This window comes from Columba livia, chromosome 4 (assembly GCF_036013475.1).
Source record: "Columba livia isolate bColLiv1 breed racing homer chromosome 4, bColLiv1.pat.W.v2, whole genome shotgun sequence".
Classification (NCBI taxonomy): Eukaryota; Metazoa; Chordata; class Aves; order Columbiformes; family Columbidae; genus Columba; species Columba livia.
In genome coordinates, this window is record NC_088605.1 from 8,362,080 (window position 1) to 8,378,071 (window position 15,992).

General features: G+C 39.5%; 1 protein-coding gene across 11 annotated transcripts; it reads right to left on the reverse strand.

Moving 5' to 3' along the window:
* Positions 1-210: 210 nt before the first annotated feature.
* LOC102098613 (histone RNA hairpin-binding protein) lies at positions 211-14,655 on the reverse strand. Of its 11 annotated transcripts, none has more exons than XR_010472055.1 (13): positions 14,493-14,611; positions 13,057-13,175; positions 12,307-12,423; positions 10,423-10,527; positions 9,586-9,705; positions 7,172-7,324; positions 6,213-6,350; positions 5,438-5,554; positions 4,259-4,366; positions 3,720-3,830; positions 3,323-3,436; positions 2,403-2,577; positions 211-1,525 (listed from the first exon to the last, which is right to left on the reverse strand). XR_010472055.1 is itself a non-coding variant. In XM_065060342.1 (11 exons), exons 1-10 carry the CDS (start codon positions 14,552-14,554, stop codon positions 3,331-3,333), a joined length of 1,134 nt encoding a protein of 377 aa, XP_064916414.1. In that variant the 5' UTR covers positions 14,555-14,626; the 3' UTR covers positions 211-1,525; positions 3,323-3,330. The 11 variants fall into 11 exon arrangements, 2 of the variants coding, with proteins under 2 accessions (XP_064916414.1, XP_064916413.1); XR_010472052.1 differs by having other exon boundaries at positions 2,403-2,594; XR_010472053.1 differs by having other exon boundaries at positions 2,403-2,594; positions 13,057-13,153; positions 14,493-14,605.
* Between the last annotated feature and the right edge of the window lie 1,337 nt (positions 14,656-15,992).

Genomic DNA, 15,992 nt, shown 5'->3' on the forward strand with positions numbered 1-15,992 from the left:
GCAAGGGCTAAAACCAACAAAACAACAAAACAAAACCCACAGCAAAAAAAATGCAACAAAACACAACACTAAAACAAATTCACAAAAAAGGACTACTGAACCCATGTATTCCTTTTATAATGGAACTCTGACAAATTACAACAGCTAAAGCAGTGTAACAGGGATTTTTAAAGTCTTCAATTCCTCTGCATAAAGAAAAAATGCCAGAAATGTAATGTACTCCTTTATTTACAGTCACAATAAATATATGGAAGCATGCACACTGGAACAAGGTTATAAATGTTACTTCTTAAAAAAGTGCTGTATAAAGTTCCTTGTATACACACACTGCACACTCTGCAGTGTGTGACTGAGCCACCCCTGTGCTGGGACACCACATGCCTGAGCACACCTGGAAAACACATTTTTTAAGAGACTGGGAAAAGTTTCTAGAGAAGCAGTTCACTTCCACTTCAGCAGCAAAACAGGCTTTTGGCCCTTGGCTACGGTGCCAGCCCCACAGCGAGGCTGTGCTGTGTCACCAAAAAGGCTGCCACAGTTCTCCAGTGGCCTTAGGAAGAACCAAACTGAATTCCTGGAAAGAGACAATTCCCAGCTTTAACAGACAGCTGCATCCCAGTACATGCTACAGAAAATGCCACATGGATTGTAAGAAATTCTTGTAACTGACACATGAATCTGGTCTCAACTCCATTGTCTCCCACAGTCCACCCTCTGTCCTGAGCACAGTGCTAGGAGAGCAAAACAAAGGAGAGCACACCTCAACACCATCACAACCCTTAGCCTGGACACCTCATGCTCAAGAGCTGCTCCAAAACTGCAAATACTGCTGCTCACCTCCAATTTCTGTAAGAGAAGGTGGCACTGAACTCACCCTCTTACACTCTCAGCAGTAGGTTGGCTCTTTGGGTCAGGCTGCAACATACAGAAAAGCAAGATCCAGCTATTTAGGCTGTGTTGCTGTTCAGCAACACAGCTGTTCACCCCTTTAAAGACAGGGAGCCAATTCTGATAAACCATCTACCCTTCCTTTCTCTTCTCTCACTAGGCTTAAGCAAATGCTAGCTTAATACACCTCATCTCCAAGAACAGTAAATAAGCCAAATGGATGATCACCAGATCCAAAAGCTAATAACAGTTCAACAACTGCAGAAAGGCTGGAATGATCTACATTCTTTTGAAGCAGTTCTTCAGGACACATGTACAATTCCAGGCCAGCAGAGAAAACATGGTTTAACTCCTTGGTTTAAGGGGTGGCCATTCTTCAGTCTGAATCAATATTGGACCAATTCACCAGCATAACATTAGCACACTCTAAGTAGCACGATCTCCAAAAGGCAAGAGCAGGATCCATCAACTGAAGTAGCCTTTACATTATGATGCACATCATCTGTCGACGAAGGTAAAGCAGAAACATTCTCAGAGGCTTTATGGAACATCCATCATCATTGTAGCACAGGCTTAACGAAAACTGAAGTTTTACACTTGAAGCAGAGCTTGCAGAAAATGATCTATTCTTAAAGATCTGGAGAAACCAAAACAAAAAGATAGATCATATTTATAAGATGCTGTTATCCATCTAGCAATTAACAGCAAAATGTTTACTCTCTTAAGTTGTAGTGATACAGTAGTAAATGTAACAGAGCATTGCAGATGGTGAGCTTAAAGTATAGCATCAAAAGACAAAGTCATATTGGCCATACTAAAGAAAGTGCTACAGATAGTATGAACGCTTTGAGAACTTATTGGAAAAACAGGGTACTACATACCCTGTATTGCTAAATTATTTGTCAAAGAGAAAATGAAGTAGTTGAGCTTATCTTTCCCAACCCCTCACATAACTTTCACTTACACATCTTCATTAAAAGACATTTTTCTCTCAATTCTAATTAAATCCCTTCCCATATCTTAAGTGCCCTACTAAGGATTTTTCCTTTAAAAAGCAACCAGATACATTCAAACTTATAGACATTTAACTGGGCTCCAAATAGCAAGATTTATGTTTCTGTTTAAGACAAATTTTCTTTTAGCAAAATGGTGGGTGGTGTGGGGTTCTACCATGTAACTCACTATCTAGTCTTCAAGCAACATTCATTTTCCACAGATGAAGTGCCTGCCATTTGAGAGAGCTCATCAAACTTAAAAACCACAGCTAAAGGTACTGTCTCTCCCAAATATAGATCTTTGCTTCCCAGGACACCAACGTGTTGCTTCATAGAGACGCTATTTAATTCAGTTTCTACATGTTATATGTCACAAAGATAGCTTTTCTATTAGACAGAGATTATGAACCCACTGAGTTTACAACAGAGACAACTGCAAAGCAGCTACATATCAATTGACTGTGTAGAAGACCAGAAAGGCTCTTTTAGCTGTGATGTATAGAGACATGCTTCTTTTACCTGCACATTTCACCTTATGGTGATTGCACATATGCTGACTGTAAATCTCTTCCTCTTTCAATGCACATTTTATGCAACTGCACCAGTTTTCCAAGACTTCATCTGCTGATCTCAGACTACATCCCTATTCTTCAAATCATTTTCTGCCACAGGAGAAAGTCCATCTTCGATCCTTCTATATACAAAGAGAGACTAGATATTTTCAAATACTGAATTAGCACTTCAGAAAAGTGAATCCATATTGTCTTATTCATGCCCAAAGAATTTAAATTAAAAACCAATAGAGTCAACAGGAAAAAACTGCGATCAGCACAGTTTTTTTAAAAGCTGTCTTTTCCTCATATTGATATAATTCAAAACCTATGTAATGTAAAACTAATTGTATGCCATATTCTTAATTGGTTTTGTTACACAAAATATTTCAAGATCAATGTTTCAGAGCCTGTATTAAGTGTAGATCAAAGGCAATCAAATCACACAGACCACCAGTTAAAAAAAGCGCTATTTGATTCAAGATACTACCCATTCTATTAATGCATCACAGGAATCTACAGTCCAAAAGAAAATTTTCATTGATACCATGGCAAATACAAAGTTTTGACTTCATCACAAAAATACTAAGAGGTAGAAAAGCTGCTACTGAAATATTTTTTTAAAATGGCACTTCACGTTTCGGTGATAAAATACATTATGCTTTCTGGCCAAACAGGTAAATATTTTAATTTACCATGTCTGAAGTATTGGATGTTTTAATTAATATGATGCATTAAATACAAGAGGATGGGATAAAATACTAATATAACAAAGGAACAAAAAGAGAAATCAATCTGCTTGAACTGAACAGCTGGACTCTGTAGAATGGTAGTCTGTACAGGCTACTGGAACAGAATAGATAATGTAAGTAGTCAGCATGAACTCACCTTAGTATTCAAATTTTTTTTGTCATTATTCTATCTTCAGCATTTGTACTTCCCCACCTCCTTTCAGGGTATTGCGACTGATGTCCTTCCAATAAACTGCTACAAAGTTTAAGCCTACAAATAAAATACATTAAAAACAACTAAGTAGCTTTATTACAGTAAAGTTTTTATATGAAATACAGCTACAACCTACTATTTAATACAGATTATAAGAACAAGGACAGAATTTTACTATACAACATATAAATATCAGCCAACACACCTCTAAGAATAGTAAAAACAACAAATAAATCTATGTTTTATAATAAAAGCTTGGATTGAAATACAGTAATAAAGCAACTATACTTCTAACTTAATAGGCCAAAAAAGACCCTGACTGATAAGCTGCACTTTATACCTCTCCAGCCTGAAGTCTGTATCTCTGCAAGTGTTGCTGTCAGGCAGAAAGAAGTCGTTTTTCTGTTTCTGATTGTTCCATCCTGAAGAACAACTGGCTGGAATGGAGTCCCTGCATAAAAACAAATAACTACTATTGTTGTCAGCTATAAAAAAAGTTAATCTCTCAGGAGACAGGGAGGAAGCTTTCAGCTCCTAGGCTCAGGAAGTGAGAGGCTAGTGACAACCATGGGGATCAATTCTGTAAAATGTCATTGCTTTCCATAAGACAAAGAGTGAAAGGAGCTCAGCATCTTCCAGCATTACGTAATGGCAGAAGCAGCAGAAAGCAACAGATGGATAGTCAGACTGGAAAAAGCCAAGTAAACTCAAAGAACACAAATAACAACCAAACATACCACACACTGGAGGAAGTTCAAGGAGAGAGGAAAAAAAAAAAAAAGTAGTATTAAACAGTGAAGGAAAACATATTTACAAAGCCAAGAACACCTTCACAGCACAAGTAATAAACAGAAAAATCACATTCATTCTGGTATTTACCTTGTTATTTCTATCCCATGTTGTACTGTCATTAGTTTGTCATTTTCACCAAAGGCCTCCCACTCCGAGCACTGTGAAAAAGCATCCCGATGTCCTGAGTCAGTAAGACTAGAAAGAAAACGAAAAGGTCTGAAACCACAAACCTTTGTATCACAGATCCTCTTAATCCTCCTGAAGGTGGGGAGAGAAAAAAAACTGTACCCTGAAGGGGGTACAGAGAAAAAAAATCCCTCATCTGTATAAACATTTTTACTAAGGTTAGTGTGAAAAGTCAACTAAACCCCCCAAAAACTTAAATCATTATTCCAGTTTTCTTACAGTTCTGACAAAACTTTGCATGAAGTTAAATCATGTTCTCCTCTATGCAGCCTATAATTTCTTATTTATAGAAAGACCTCTTATGCAGCAGCTGGGAAAAGGGGACAAAGGAAATATGATTAACACCAATCACTATAGGAGCAGTTTAATTCCTAAACAACTTAGAATAAAGAAGGTGTTAGCCTCAAAAACTCTACCCTTCTGTTACTTATTTTGAAGATTAACCTCCCTATGTCCCAGTCTCAGGCTGGGTGACCACTTCCTTGTTCCAACAAGCATTTTCTCCCAAACCATGTTTCAAAAGGCAGGGAAAAGCTTAATCAAAATACATAAAGCTTCTTTCACATACTTTCATGAACACATATTCTCTGTAATACCTGTAGCAAATGTAACACAGCAATAATTAAACATGCAGCAAGTTTCAGTATTCACTGTCACACTCGTGACTGCACATTGGGTTCCATTCCTTTACCATAACATTTGCCCACTTGTACACACTCTGTATGCCAAAAAGTAGAATGCAATGCACGTTAAGAGGTATGGGAAATTACTATGGCAGATGCCTGACACTTTCAGAAATTACAACTTCTGATGCAGAAACCAGATCCCATGAGAAATCAAGAACAACACATCAGTGTTGTCTAAATCTACAAACAAAAAATAACCTACTTTGTGTCTTCTGACATTTAAGTTCCTTCATATTTGCAGTGGACCACTGTAAATATTTGCCATCATACAACACAATTATTCTGGGATGATTAAATTTCACACACATTTAGATAAAATTAAGCTATTAACAAATGAAGGGATAAATACTAGTCATATTCCAAAGGCATCTCCATACGGATAATCATTTCATACCTTTCCAGTGTATGGTACGTATCCACATAATGGTTTTTTCTCTTTGAAATCACAGAGGAGTCAGAATTGTTTCTTTTTCTGCGCTTCCATACTGGAGAAGAATCGGGAGAAGAGGAACTACAAAAATAAGACAGATTTTACACACACAACATTTTTCATCTCTTTGTAAATGCTTATCAGAATTCTGCAAAAGAATGGCACATGCTACACTGCAAAACTTTTTTCTTTTGAGGTATGAATCTTCAGTCAGAGAAACACTGAGAAAGTGGCTCAAATTTTGGTAACCACTGCACTGTATTTTGGAAAGTGAACCCAGTCACAACCACAGAAGAAACTTGGAAGCAGAACCATTTTCAGCTCCCACACATTCCCCAGACTGAGATATCTCAGTAAACAGGAAGCACGTGAGGCACTTAACTCTTAATCACTCTGCTCTTCTGCAGACAGGGTAACTGTTAATTAAGGATGGTCACTCTTGCTTCTGAAAACGGTATCCTACTTTCAGCACTCGCCAGTGGTTAAAGAAACCTCAGTACTCCACTGTGTAAACAGAGAAGCTAAAAAAATACTGCCTTTTTCTGTTGTTCTTCATGCAATTCTATAACACTGGTAATTTTTCCACATTCATGCTTTGTATCAGTGATGTACCATTCAACAGCAAGTGACAAACTCAAAATCTAAGCATTAACTGCCCTCCCTCATTAAACATTTCCTAAAAAAACCTGACATGTATTGAATTATTTCAATAAGTTAACAAAAAAGTTTTATCTGGTACCTCTCTGGTGTGTAGTCAGCCTGTTTCCATTCATCTTCATGCTCATTTCTCTTTTGCTTTTCATCAAATAGAAGGGAGTCAGAAACATCTTGGTCTTTGCAGAACCACTCCTGGGAACTGCCTGAGGGTTCTGTACTACTGAAAAAAAAATAAAAAAAAGAAAAAAAGAAAAAGGATATAAACCACTACCTATCTGGCTTACTGCTTCAAGCAGAAGACAGTCAAGCTGCAGTAATAATTAACAGTCTATCTCACATGACATCCAAATGGTGCAAACAACTGCAACTTCCACCATAGGTCAATTACAACACAGCTGAAACTATTTACACAATGCAGTTCCAGAACTAACAGAAGCCCATTCACTCTTTGCCTCCTAATTTACTAGTCCAAGTCTTGTAAAGTATCAGGTGGTGTCAGTTAGCAGAACTAGCCTTGTTTCAGAACTTTGAATTTCTGTAAAGATTAAAAACAAAAAACCAACATCTTGAACACAGTTGCCACTCTCCTGCAGAGAGCACTGAAATGTCCCTATAATCCTCTCATACTTCTCAAATCCTCTAGCATACTGTTATTGCAGGAGAAAGGTGGTTCCACTGACAACAGGAAAATGAAAGATGGAAAAGTTATCAAGGTCAAGGAACAGTAATCACCAAACTTCTGCTTATGGCTGTCACTTTCTAGAAAAATAATTTTACCTTGTGCTGACTAGTGTAAACACACAGGGGAAGGGAATATACAACTGTAGGCAGATCAAATGCCTTCCTCTCCCCAAATTCATTGGAGATGAATTTAGACTAAATAATGCTAATATCTTGAAGACTAACAGAATTCAAAAGGAAAACAAGTCATTCAAGGAGATTCCCATTTCTGAACCTGATCTCTTGCTCCCAGTTAGGAATACTCTAGAATACAGACTCCTCCCGTGAAGCAAGATTCATGTATTGAATTAATTCACTCACACACACACTGGCTGCAGATCCCAGGTTTCTTCAGGAGGATCCCAGGCATGCAGTGCTATCTTCCACAGTCTGATCTGCTGGTCCCAGGATCTACGGCTGTACTTCTTAAATTTGTTGGGAGTTCTGGGGTGAACTCCTGGTATTCGCTGATTCCTGTAAATACACAGTAACATTTATTATTTCAGAATATAATTTCCCTTCTTAAAAAAAAAAAACAACAACTCAGCACATTGGATCACACAAGCATCAGTGACCTAATAAATTAAGTTTTTGTATTTTTAAACACTTAACTGAAGTGAGTGTATTCTAAATCATCATCAAAACCAGACCACACAAGCAACAACTATCAATAACATGCTGAATCAGACCAGAGGTTTATCCAGTCCAGCACTCTGACAGCTGACAAAAGCAGATCCCTACTACCCTTGGACAAATACAAAACAGAAGCAACATAACTTGTACCCCTTCAATAGTATCCTAGCCTCCAGCTACTTTTATCTCAATTTTACTGAGTCAGGTGCAGTTTATTTGTAGTTATTATTGTACTGAGTCTGGCAGGGATGGGGTTAACTTCCTTCATAGCAGTCCCTGCTACTGCTGCATTCTGGATTTATGGCTAAAACAATACTGATAACACAATTTTTGGCTATTGCTGCACAGTGCTTGCACAGATTCAAGGTAATTTCTTTCTCCCACTCTGCCTCACTCCATCCCACAGGCGTTAAGTTGAAGGTGAACAAGAAGCTGAGAAGGGAAACCACTGGGACAGCTGACTCAAATTACCCAGAGAGATATTCCATACCATATAATGTCATGCTCAGGAAAAAATCAGAGGAAAATAGGGAGGCATCTTCTATAGTAGTCAGGGCTCAGAGACTGCCAGGGCATCACTCTGTTGTGGGAGGTAGTGAGCATTTGTATCAATTGCTTCCTACTCCGCTTTCTTTCCTTCACCTATAAACACCCTTATCTCAATCCACTTTTGCTCTTCCTGTTCCTTCCCCAACCCATTGGGGAGAGGGAGTAAGCAAGTAGCTAAGTGGGTACTTGGCTGCTGGGAGGGGTTGACCCATAAGTATCTTCAGTGAACTTTTATTCCACAATTATCCATGCATTATTACAACAGGGACTGCTGTAATTCTATATGACATTTGCCTTTTGAGAGTACAGAAAACAAAGCAGCACCACTCTCCAGGTAAAATGTAAACAATATGCCTTTTCCATTGAATCTAGACAGGGCAGACACTACAACAATACTGTCTGGGATCACCCAACGGCTGGAAGTGCTATTTCTCAGATGGTATCTCAAACCTCAGCCCTTCCCACCGCAGGAGAGAGCTCACTCAAAATGTACCTTCAGTACAAAATAATCCCATCTAAAGTCCTATCATGCTGGAGTCAGCTTTAAGCCCACACATGGTGGGGAAGCATATTGTTTTAAATCGCACAGAACTACCTTGGTCTCAAATGGTTTCCCCTACCAGCTTCACAGATCAATGTACTTAGCCATAACACTTTTTGTAAGATAAAAAGATGCCTGCTAAGGGATAGTATTATACACTACGGTATTAAAATGCCACCCAGAACACTTTTTGTAAGATAAAAGATACCTGCTAAGTAAAAAAGTGTTATTGAAGAGGCAATCACGATATTGTGTGATATCAGTGATTATTTTTGGTGTCTGCTATTGATTTTTAGTCATCTAGTCTAATCTTTCAAATTTTTCCTCAACATCAAGCCTGCAGCATCCACCACACTTGGCTGGCAATTTTCACAACAGATTCTTACAGGTAAAACCCACAGAAAGCAGGCAATTTTAAGTAGCAAGACGTGTAGAAAAACCCCTAAAATCAACCCTCAAAACAAAAAAACAATAACATAGATGCAAATCCAGACATTAGTACAGTATAGCTTCTAAGTCTTAACAGCTCTGCAGTAAGCACAGGAGCTGGCTAAGAAATCTTGATTTAAGTGCCACAATTTGCAGATTCTGAAACACAAAGCAGAATGACAGAGAAAGCAAGAAATCCAGGTTTTGATGTGCTGGTTACTGATGAATCACTGAAGACTTGTTTCCCTTGCCAATACTTGAATGCAAGGCTTTATTCAGTCCTCAGCCAAAGCCATCATTTCCTCATATCAATTAACTTCACACTGGCCTAGCAACAGTCACCAGAAGTATCACAGGGTGCTGACTAGTAAGGAATTTATTTAAAGTATGTTTGGTAATAGCAACAGCAATACACAAAGGAAACATTTAGCATTCAATTTTCCCTAAATTCACTTGTATGCAGAAAATACCTGGTTTCTCTAACAACAACAACAACAAAAAAATCAACTGATTCAAGTTTTCAATTACTGTTCATGTAATTTTCAGGAACAAAGAAGAATTTATTTGGAAATATGCAACTTACTTTGGAACTTCTTTAATGTATCTGTCATAAGCAAGGGTATTCTTTCCAAAATTGATCTGTTTCTGTCTTCTCCTCAGAACCACTTCATCTGTTTCCCGTTCTGCTGTATTAGTAGAATCCCTTGAAACAGAATTTAAAAATAAACATTAGAAATACGCTTTACAACAATTTATATAAACACATACTCTAGAACTGAATGTATCCTTACTGTGATAGAGAGGAAAAACAATCCTTACTTCAGCATTTTACAGTAGTGAAAGTTGTGCTAAACAAATTAATCATTACAACAGAGTAGGTTTTGCAAGTTCAGGCAATTGCTTAGGCTGGTAACAAGTAAACATGCACCTGAGGGTACCAGTGCTTAAGCTGCCTTATTAGAAACTTATATATAGTCCTACAATAAGAAAGTGAAATGACACAAAATTATTGCATGCATGTGTAGCAACCTCCTAACATAAATACAAAAAAGCTTAAACTCAGCAAAACAAAGATGGGTAATATAAAGGAGGCTAGTTGGAATGATCCAATAGCCATTTCTCTCTATAAGCCTCAACAGCTGTTTTTGTTTGTTTCACTATCCAGTATTTTCTTTTCTGGAAAGTTGTAATTAACTTGAAATTTAAGATGAAAAAGAAGAGAATCTGAAATTATCATACAAGCAGCTTTTGAGATAAGACTTCTCAATGCTACGCTCTCCTTAAGGCTTCCTTCAAGCTTGATATAAAATGGCCTGGCAGTGCTTCAAATCTTCATTAATGCATGCAAACTAGCTGCAGAACATCAGATGGCTATTGCTAAAACCAACACAATAATAGCTGAAAATTATTCAATACCTACTTTGTAATTTTTTTACTTGATGTCCTCATTGTTTTGTTGTCTTCAATTCTACCTTCCCAGCTGGGGCAACTAGAAAGAGGCCTGGGGTATTCTGGTCTTGTAGAGCTGGAAAACAATGAGAACTCAATATGAACATTTGATATTCATAATGTGGTTAGCAAACAGGACTTCAATAGTGGACAAAAACAGCTCCACAACTGTAACACCATGCGCATACCCCTCATCTATTTCAGTTCAAAGTCAAATGAATCAAAACATTGTAGCTCCAGACACCTTCAGCAGTGATGCAAGATTATCAGTTTTACTTTGCAAGGAAAGAAAATGGTCATGAAGTAAATTTCATGCCAGGACACAGACCTGACCAACTCTTAAAATTCTCCTACCTCAACCAATACAAATGCTTCTCTCTACTACTTGAGGACTTTCTCAATACTGCCATTCTGTCAAAGAGCACAATTCATGAAATTACTTGAGCTCAGAATCATCAGTCTAGTTACTGCTCTCTGTCATCAGCTACAAACTTTCTGAAGGACAGAGGAGATGCTTAAGGAACAGAAAAATGCCCATCACATCAGCAGAAGTAACATTTTTCAGACACTATCACACCCCAATATATCATTTCAAGAATGTAAACTCTGCTGTATAAAGCAAAAAAGTGAGTCAGGAAGCTCTTAGTCAGATGGATCACTCCTGATCTCTGAGTGAAGAAACACTTAACAAGGTTCCTCAATAACTCACAAAAAAAAAATAATAAATTAAAAGTGTATAATACTGCAGTATTCTGAAACGCTGATAATTTCTTCTTTTGGTCTATCTACTTCTTTCAATGCTAATACCTCAACATTTAACATAAGCAATATTGAAGGAGATTTAGATTATAGTCTTACTTCCCTAAACAGTTTCACATCCACAGACGAAATTACTATCCATGTTGCCAATGTCATTTTAACACAAGACAAAGATTCCACACTAAGAAGGAATGTATCTACTCAGCAAAAGAGAAACACAAAATGCTGCCAGCACATCCAGTTTGATTCAAAAATCATAGTTACTATTTTTTTATGACAGCAAAGACACAGAAAACACTCCTGAATACAAGGTCTTTCCTAAGCTCCTCAAAAGATTCATTTATTAACTGATGTAATATTAAACATGTCATCAGAAATTACAACTGCCTTCCTATAATGTGATACTCAGAAATGTATAAACTATATTAAAAAAGTTTAAGTGCCCTCAGTAAACTATTTCATCTCTTAAGTTCTGCTCAGTTTTCTGCACCTATCCAAGCAATCACCACTTCTCATACTGTCAGACATTTAATATACCAATCTCAACCACTTCTTCCACCTGAGGTCTTCAGTCTACAACATTCAAAAGCAAAGCAAGACACTCCAAGAACTACCTACCTATAAAATTTGATCTCATCTCAAATTGTCTCCAGTACAAAAAAAAACCCAAAAGTATTTACTAAAAAATGTAGTGCAGCTGAATATACCAAGTGTATTGCCAAGTGAACAGACAAACACTCTTTGCCCACACTTACACATAAAGATGTGTAAATAAAGCATAAAAAGTAACAGCACACTGCTTCAATGGGAGTTTTATACCAATATTTAAGACTTCAGCAATAAAGGGCTTAAACGACTGTACCAGTATGCACCGCTTCTCTCTTTCATGTGGAATACTGCCTAATATTATGTCATGTACTTCAATTAGCCAAACTCAGTGGTCTACTTGTATAACGCAGGTACCATTTCCTAATTCTTATTAGAATTAGGAATTACTATTATTAGAAAACATTTAATTTAATCACATCCAGGGTTTTGTTGGATTCCTAAAGAGTGCAAAGTGAAGATTTAAACAAACTTCACACTTATTCCTTACCTCTCCAGCCACTGGTCTAAATGTCTACATCGATATTCATCAGACACCAAGGAATCTGAATCATTCCAGCTTCTACATTCCTGCTCTTGATGCCAGCAGTGTGGATATTGCACAGAACTAGAAAGTAAGAATTCTCATCAGAAATCAAGTCGCTGGTAATCAGTGAACATTATCTATACAAAACAAATATGGACAATCTGAGCATCACCGTTTATAATTACAAAACGCTGATTTGGCAGAGATATGTGATTTGAATCAGTTTCCTCATTCAGGCAACACTAACTTCACAAAGGTGTTAGACAAAAGGTCTTTGACTAATGCAGTTAAGACATCAGAATTTTTAAATACAGCATTGATACCTAGATAACAAGAGTACATGCTTCTCTATTTGCAAACAAAAAGGGGGGAAAAAATGACTGAGGACTGCCACTGGTGTTCACAGAACTGCTGAAACATGCCAACATTGATAGATCCTCTGTCAACAATACATTATTTGACACTTATATACCATTTTATCCAGCACTGAACTCATGAAAGAGGAAAATACAGAAACATCACTTCAACACAGGAGAACAGTATGTCTAAGGAGAAGCAGGTCAAACGTTCATGTGTAAACAAGTTTACACAGGATATTCTTCACCAGGCACTGCTGTGGAGTCCTCACAAGTAAGCATGGGACGAGGAGCTAGAGCAAGGTGCTTGCAACATGCTGGAAAGACAGCCAGAGATTCCTTACGGGTTAAGAATTACCTGCATTTTCCTCCTCAGTTCTGGTGGCTTTGACATCTTCAATAACAGATTACCAAAGAAAACACTGTCACAGCTCTACTAACATCACACCTGGCTTCTGCAATAAGGACCACACCTGCCTGAGAGAATGACTCTACATTGCAGGCTGCACACAGTAAATATACTGTTCTGTATGTGAAAGTAAACTGTAAACATATCGCTCTGTATACATGAGGTCTCTGCACTTTTTAAGTCAACAAGTGTCGCAGAATGAAGGTTTTTGTTATTTTAATGCTGGATTAACAACCTATGTTTTCTTTCCCTTCCTCCTCCCTCCTGACTGGCTATTGGAAATCTCCTGCTCCCAGAGGGCTCAAAGTTACTAACACACAACACAAAAAGCTTACTCCAAATCAGAGATATAGGCAAAAGGACACTTCCAACACATTCTTAGGGAACTGGGGCTGTTTAGCCCGGAGAAAAGGAGGCTGATGGGAGACCTTAATGCTCTCTACAGCTGCCTGAAAGGAGGCTGAAGCATAGAGGGTGCTCGTTTCTTCTCCTGAGTAGCAAGTGATGAGACAAGAGGAAATGGCCTCAAGTCGTACCAGGGGAGGTTCAGATTGGATATTCGGAAAAAATTCTTCATGGAAAGGGTTGTTAAGCACTCAAATAGGCTGCCCAGGGAAGTAGTGGAGTCACCATCCCTAGAGCTGTTTAAAAGGCGTATATGTGAGGCTCTTAGGGATATGGTTTAGTGCTAGTTAGGTTATATTTGGACTCAATGATCAAACAGGCACTTCCAACCAAAACGATTCTATGATTCAGACTTTGAAAAGGCAGTCAATGAATAAAGCCTTTCTCTAACTATCTTCAACAATTACTCAACTTAAAGACTTAAAATATTAAAAATAAGGTACAATACCCAACATGCCTTAGGTACAACATTACTTGACTATCTAGGGAAAAAAACACAAACCGTAAATCATGACATTTAGAAATAGAATCATAGAATGTCCTGAGTTGGAAGGGACCCATGAGGATCATCCAGTCCAACTCCTGTCCCTGCATGTGAAAACCCCACAGTTCACACCGTGTGTCTGAGGGTGTTGTCCAGTCTCTTCTTGAACACTGTCAGGTTGGAGCTGTGACACCTCCCTGGGGAGCCTGTTCCAGTGCCCAGCACCCTCTGAGTGAAGAACTTTTATCTAATGTCCAACCCAAACCTCCCCTGGCACATCTTGCTCCCCTGGCAAATATTCCAGCATTTCTTTACCTCCAGGGCTCCGTACGCCCTCCCACCTCAGCGCCAGCCTGCTGACCGAAGCAGCCGCTGCACGGAGCCTCCCTCAGCAAGGGCGCCCGCCCACACACCACAGCCCCGGGCACACTACAGACGCCCTAAGGGAGCGATACCCTCCACGCCCAGCTTCCCGGCCCCCCGCGGTAGCTCCCACCTGCGCAGCTCCCCCGGCTCCCCGCCGGTGTGGCACGGCAGCTCCCGCGGCCCGCGGGACATGGCTGATAAGAAGCGGCTCCCGCACCGCGCAATATGGCGGCGGCCCCGCCTCCCGAAGGGAGGGAGGGGGTACAGCGCGCGTGCGCGGCGTTCCCGCCCAGCGGGGTGAGGCTGCGCATGCGCACAAGCCCGCGGGCGGATAACCGGGCGGGGGCTGAGGGGGGAGTGGGTTAGTGAAGGTGAAGGGAGAATATGTTGTTTCTGCTAAAAAGCCGATCAGGTTGTAAGGAACGTTTAACGAAGAACTGTTGTTTTTACATAGCTGAGGACCTGGCGCCTGACCCCAGCAGGGGGGAAGGACCGAGAGACATCAGCCTCTGAATCCTTAATATAAAACACAGTCTATTCCCAGAATATGTACTGATACCTGCATTTACGAGTTAATTTAGGGGGAAGTGTAGCCAAAGTACCAGGAATCCATATCTTAAGTAGATTGATAAGAGGAAGGGTATTGTATGCGTCAGGGTAGCCTGTAAACCCTGAAGTACCACCAATGGGGCACAGAGGAGGGAAATTGTGGCCGGGATTTTGGGGGGATGTAAGCAGGGGCTTTTTGCCCTATTATGTGTGCCTACCTTTAGGTAGAACACCCGGTGTTGCAATATTGTTATTAAAAAAAATTGCTTTGCTGAGAGATCCTGCCTGAGCCTGTTATATTTGCAGAATAATTGTTTCCTACAAGGTTTTACAGGGGGAAGCTGGGGGGCGTTGGGTCCTGCAGCCCCTGGCGCTGTGAGGGGGCAGAGTGCAGCTTTCCCCGTGCAAAGGGCACCATTTCCATCACGACTGCTCCCTCACCCAGCACGGGGGACGGCAAACAAACAGCCCCCATATTGGTGCGCTATCTCCTTTATTAGCCAAGGACTTGGTTTCGTCCAAGTTAGCCTTCTGCTAGATGTGGTGAGAGAAACCACCTCAGCAAAGAGGGCTGATAATCACCACAATGTACGCTCTAGAGAAACGTGTCCCACATTTCATACTGTTAATGGAATTCACCGCATCCTTCCATTGCCTGCACTTGTTAACATATCCAAGCAATGCCACATCAACAAAAAAAAAGGTTTTATACAGGACACATGATTGCTATATGCCAGTGCTCCCCTGGAAGGACAAACTTCTAGTCATGGCCTCCGCTGATTTCATGACATCCAGTGTCATTCCTTCCCCCGCTGGTTATCAGATGCGTTTGTTTGGTTTTCACATAGATTTCACACATCGTTCATTTATGCAACCCTCGGCATTCAGGTTATAGTAGGAAAGTTCATCAGAGATGGAATTATCAGGTACATCTTAAGGAGAATTGAAACCCTCGTATTCATGTGTTCTCAGCCAAAACATAATGTACTGATAAGTCAGAAACATTTCCACCCATATAAACTGGTAAACATATCTTTAAAATGAAAACCGGAAGCCTTACATAAAATCAATTGTTATTGAG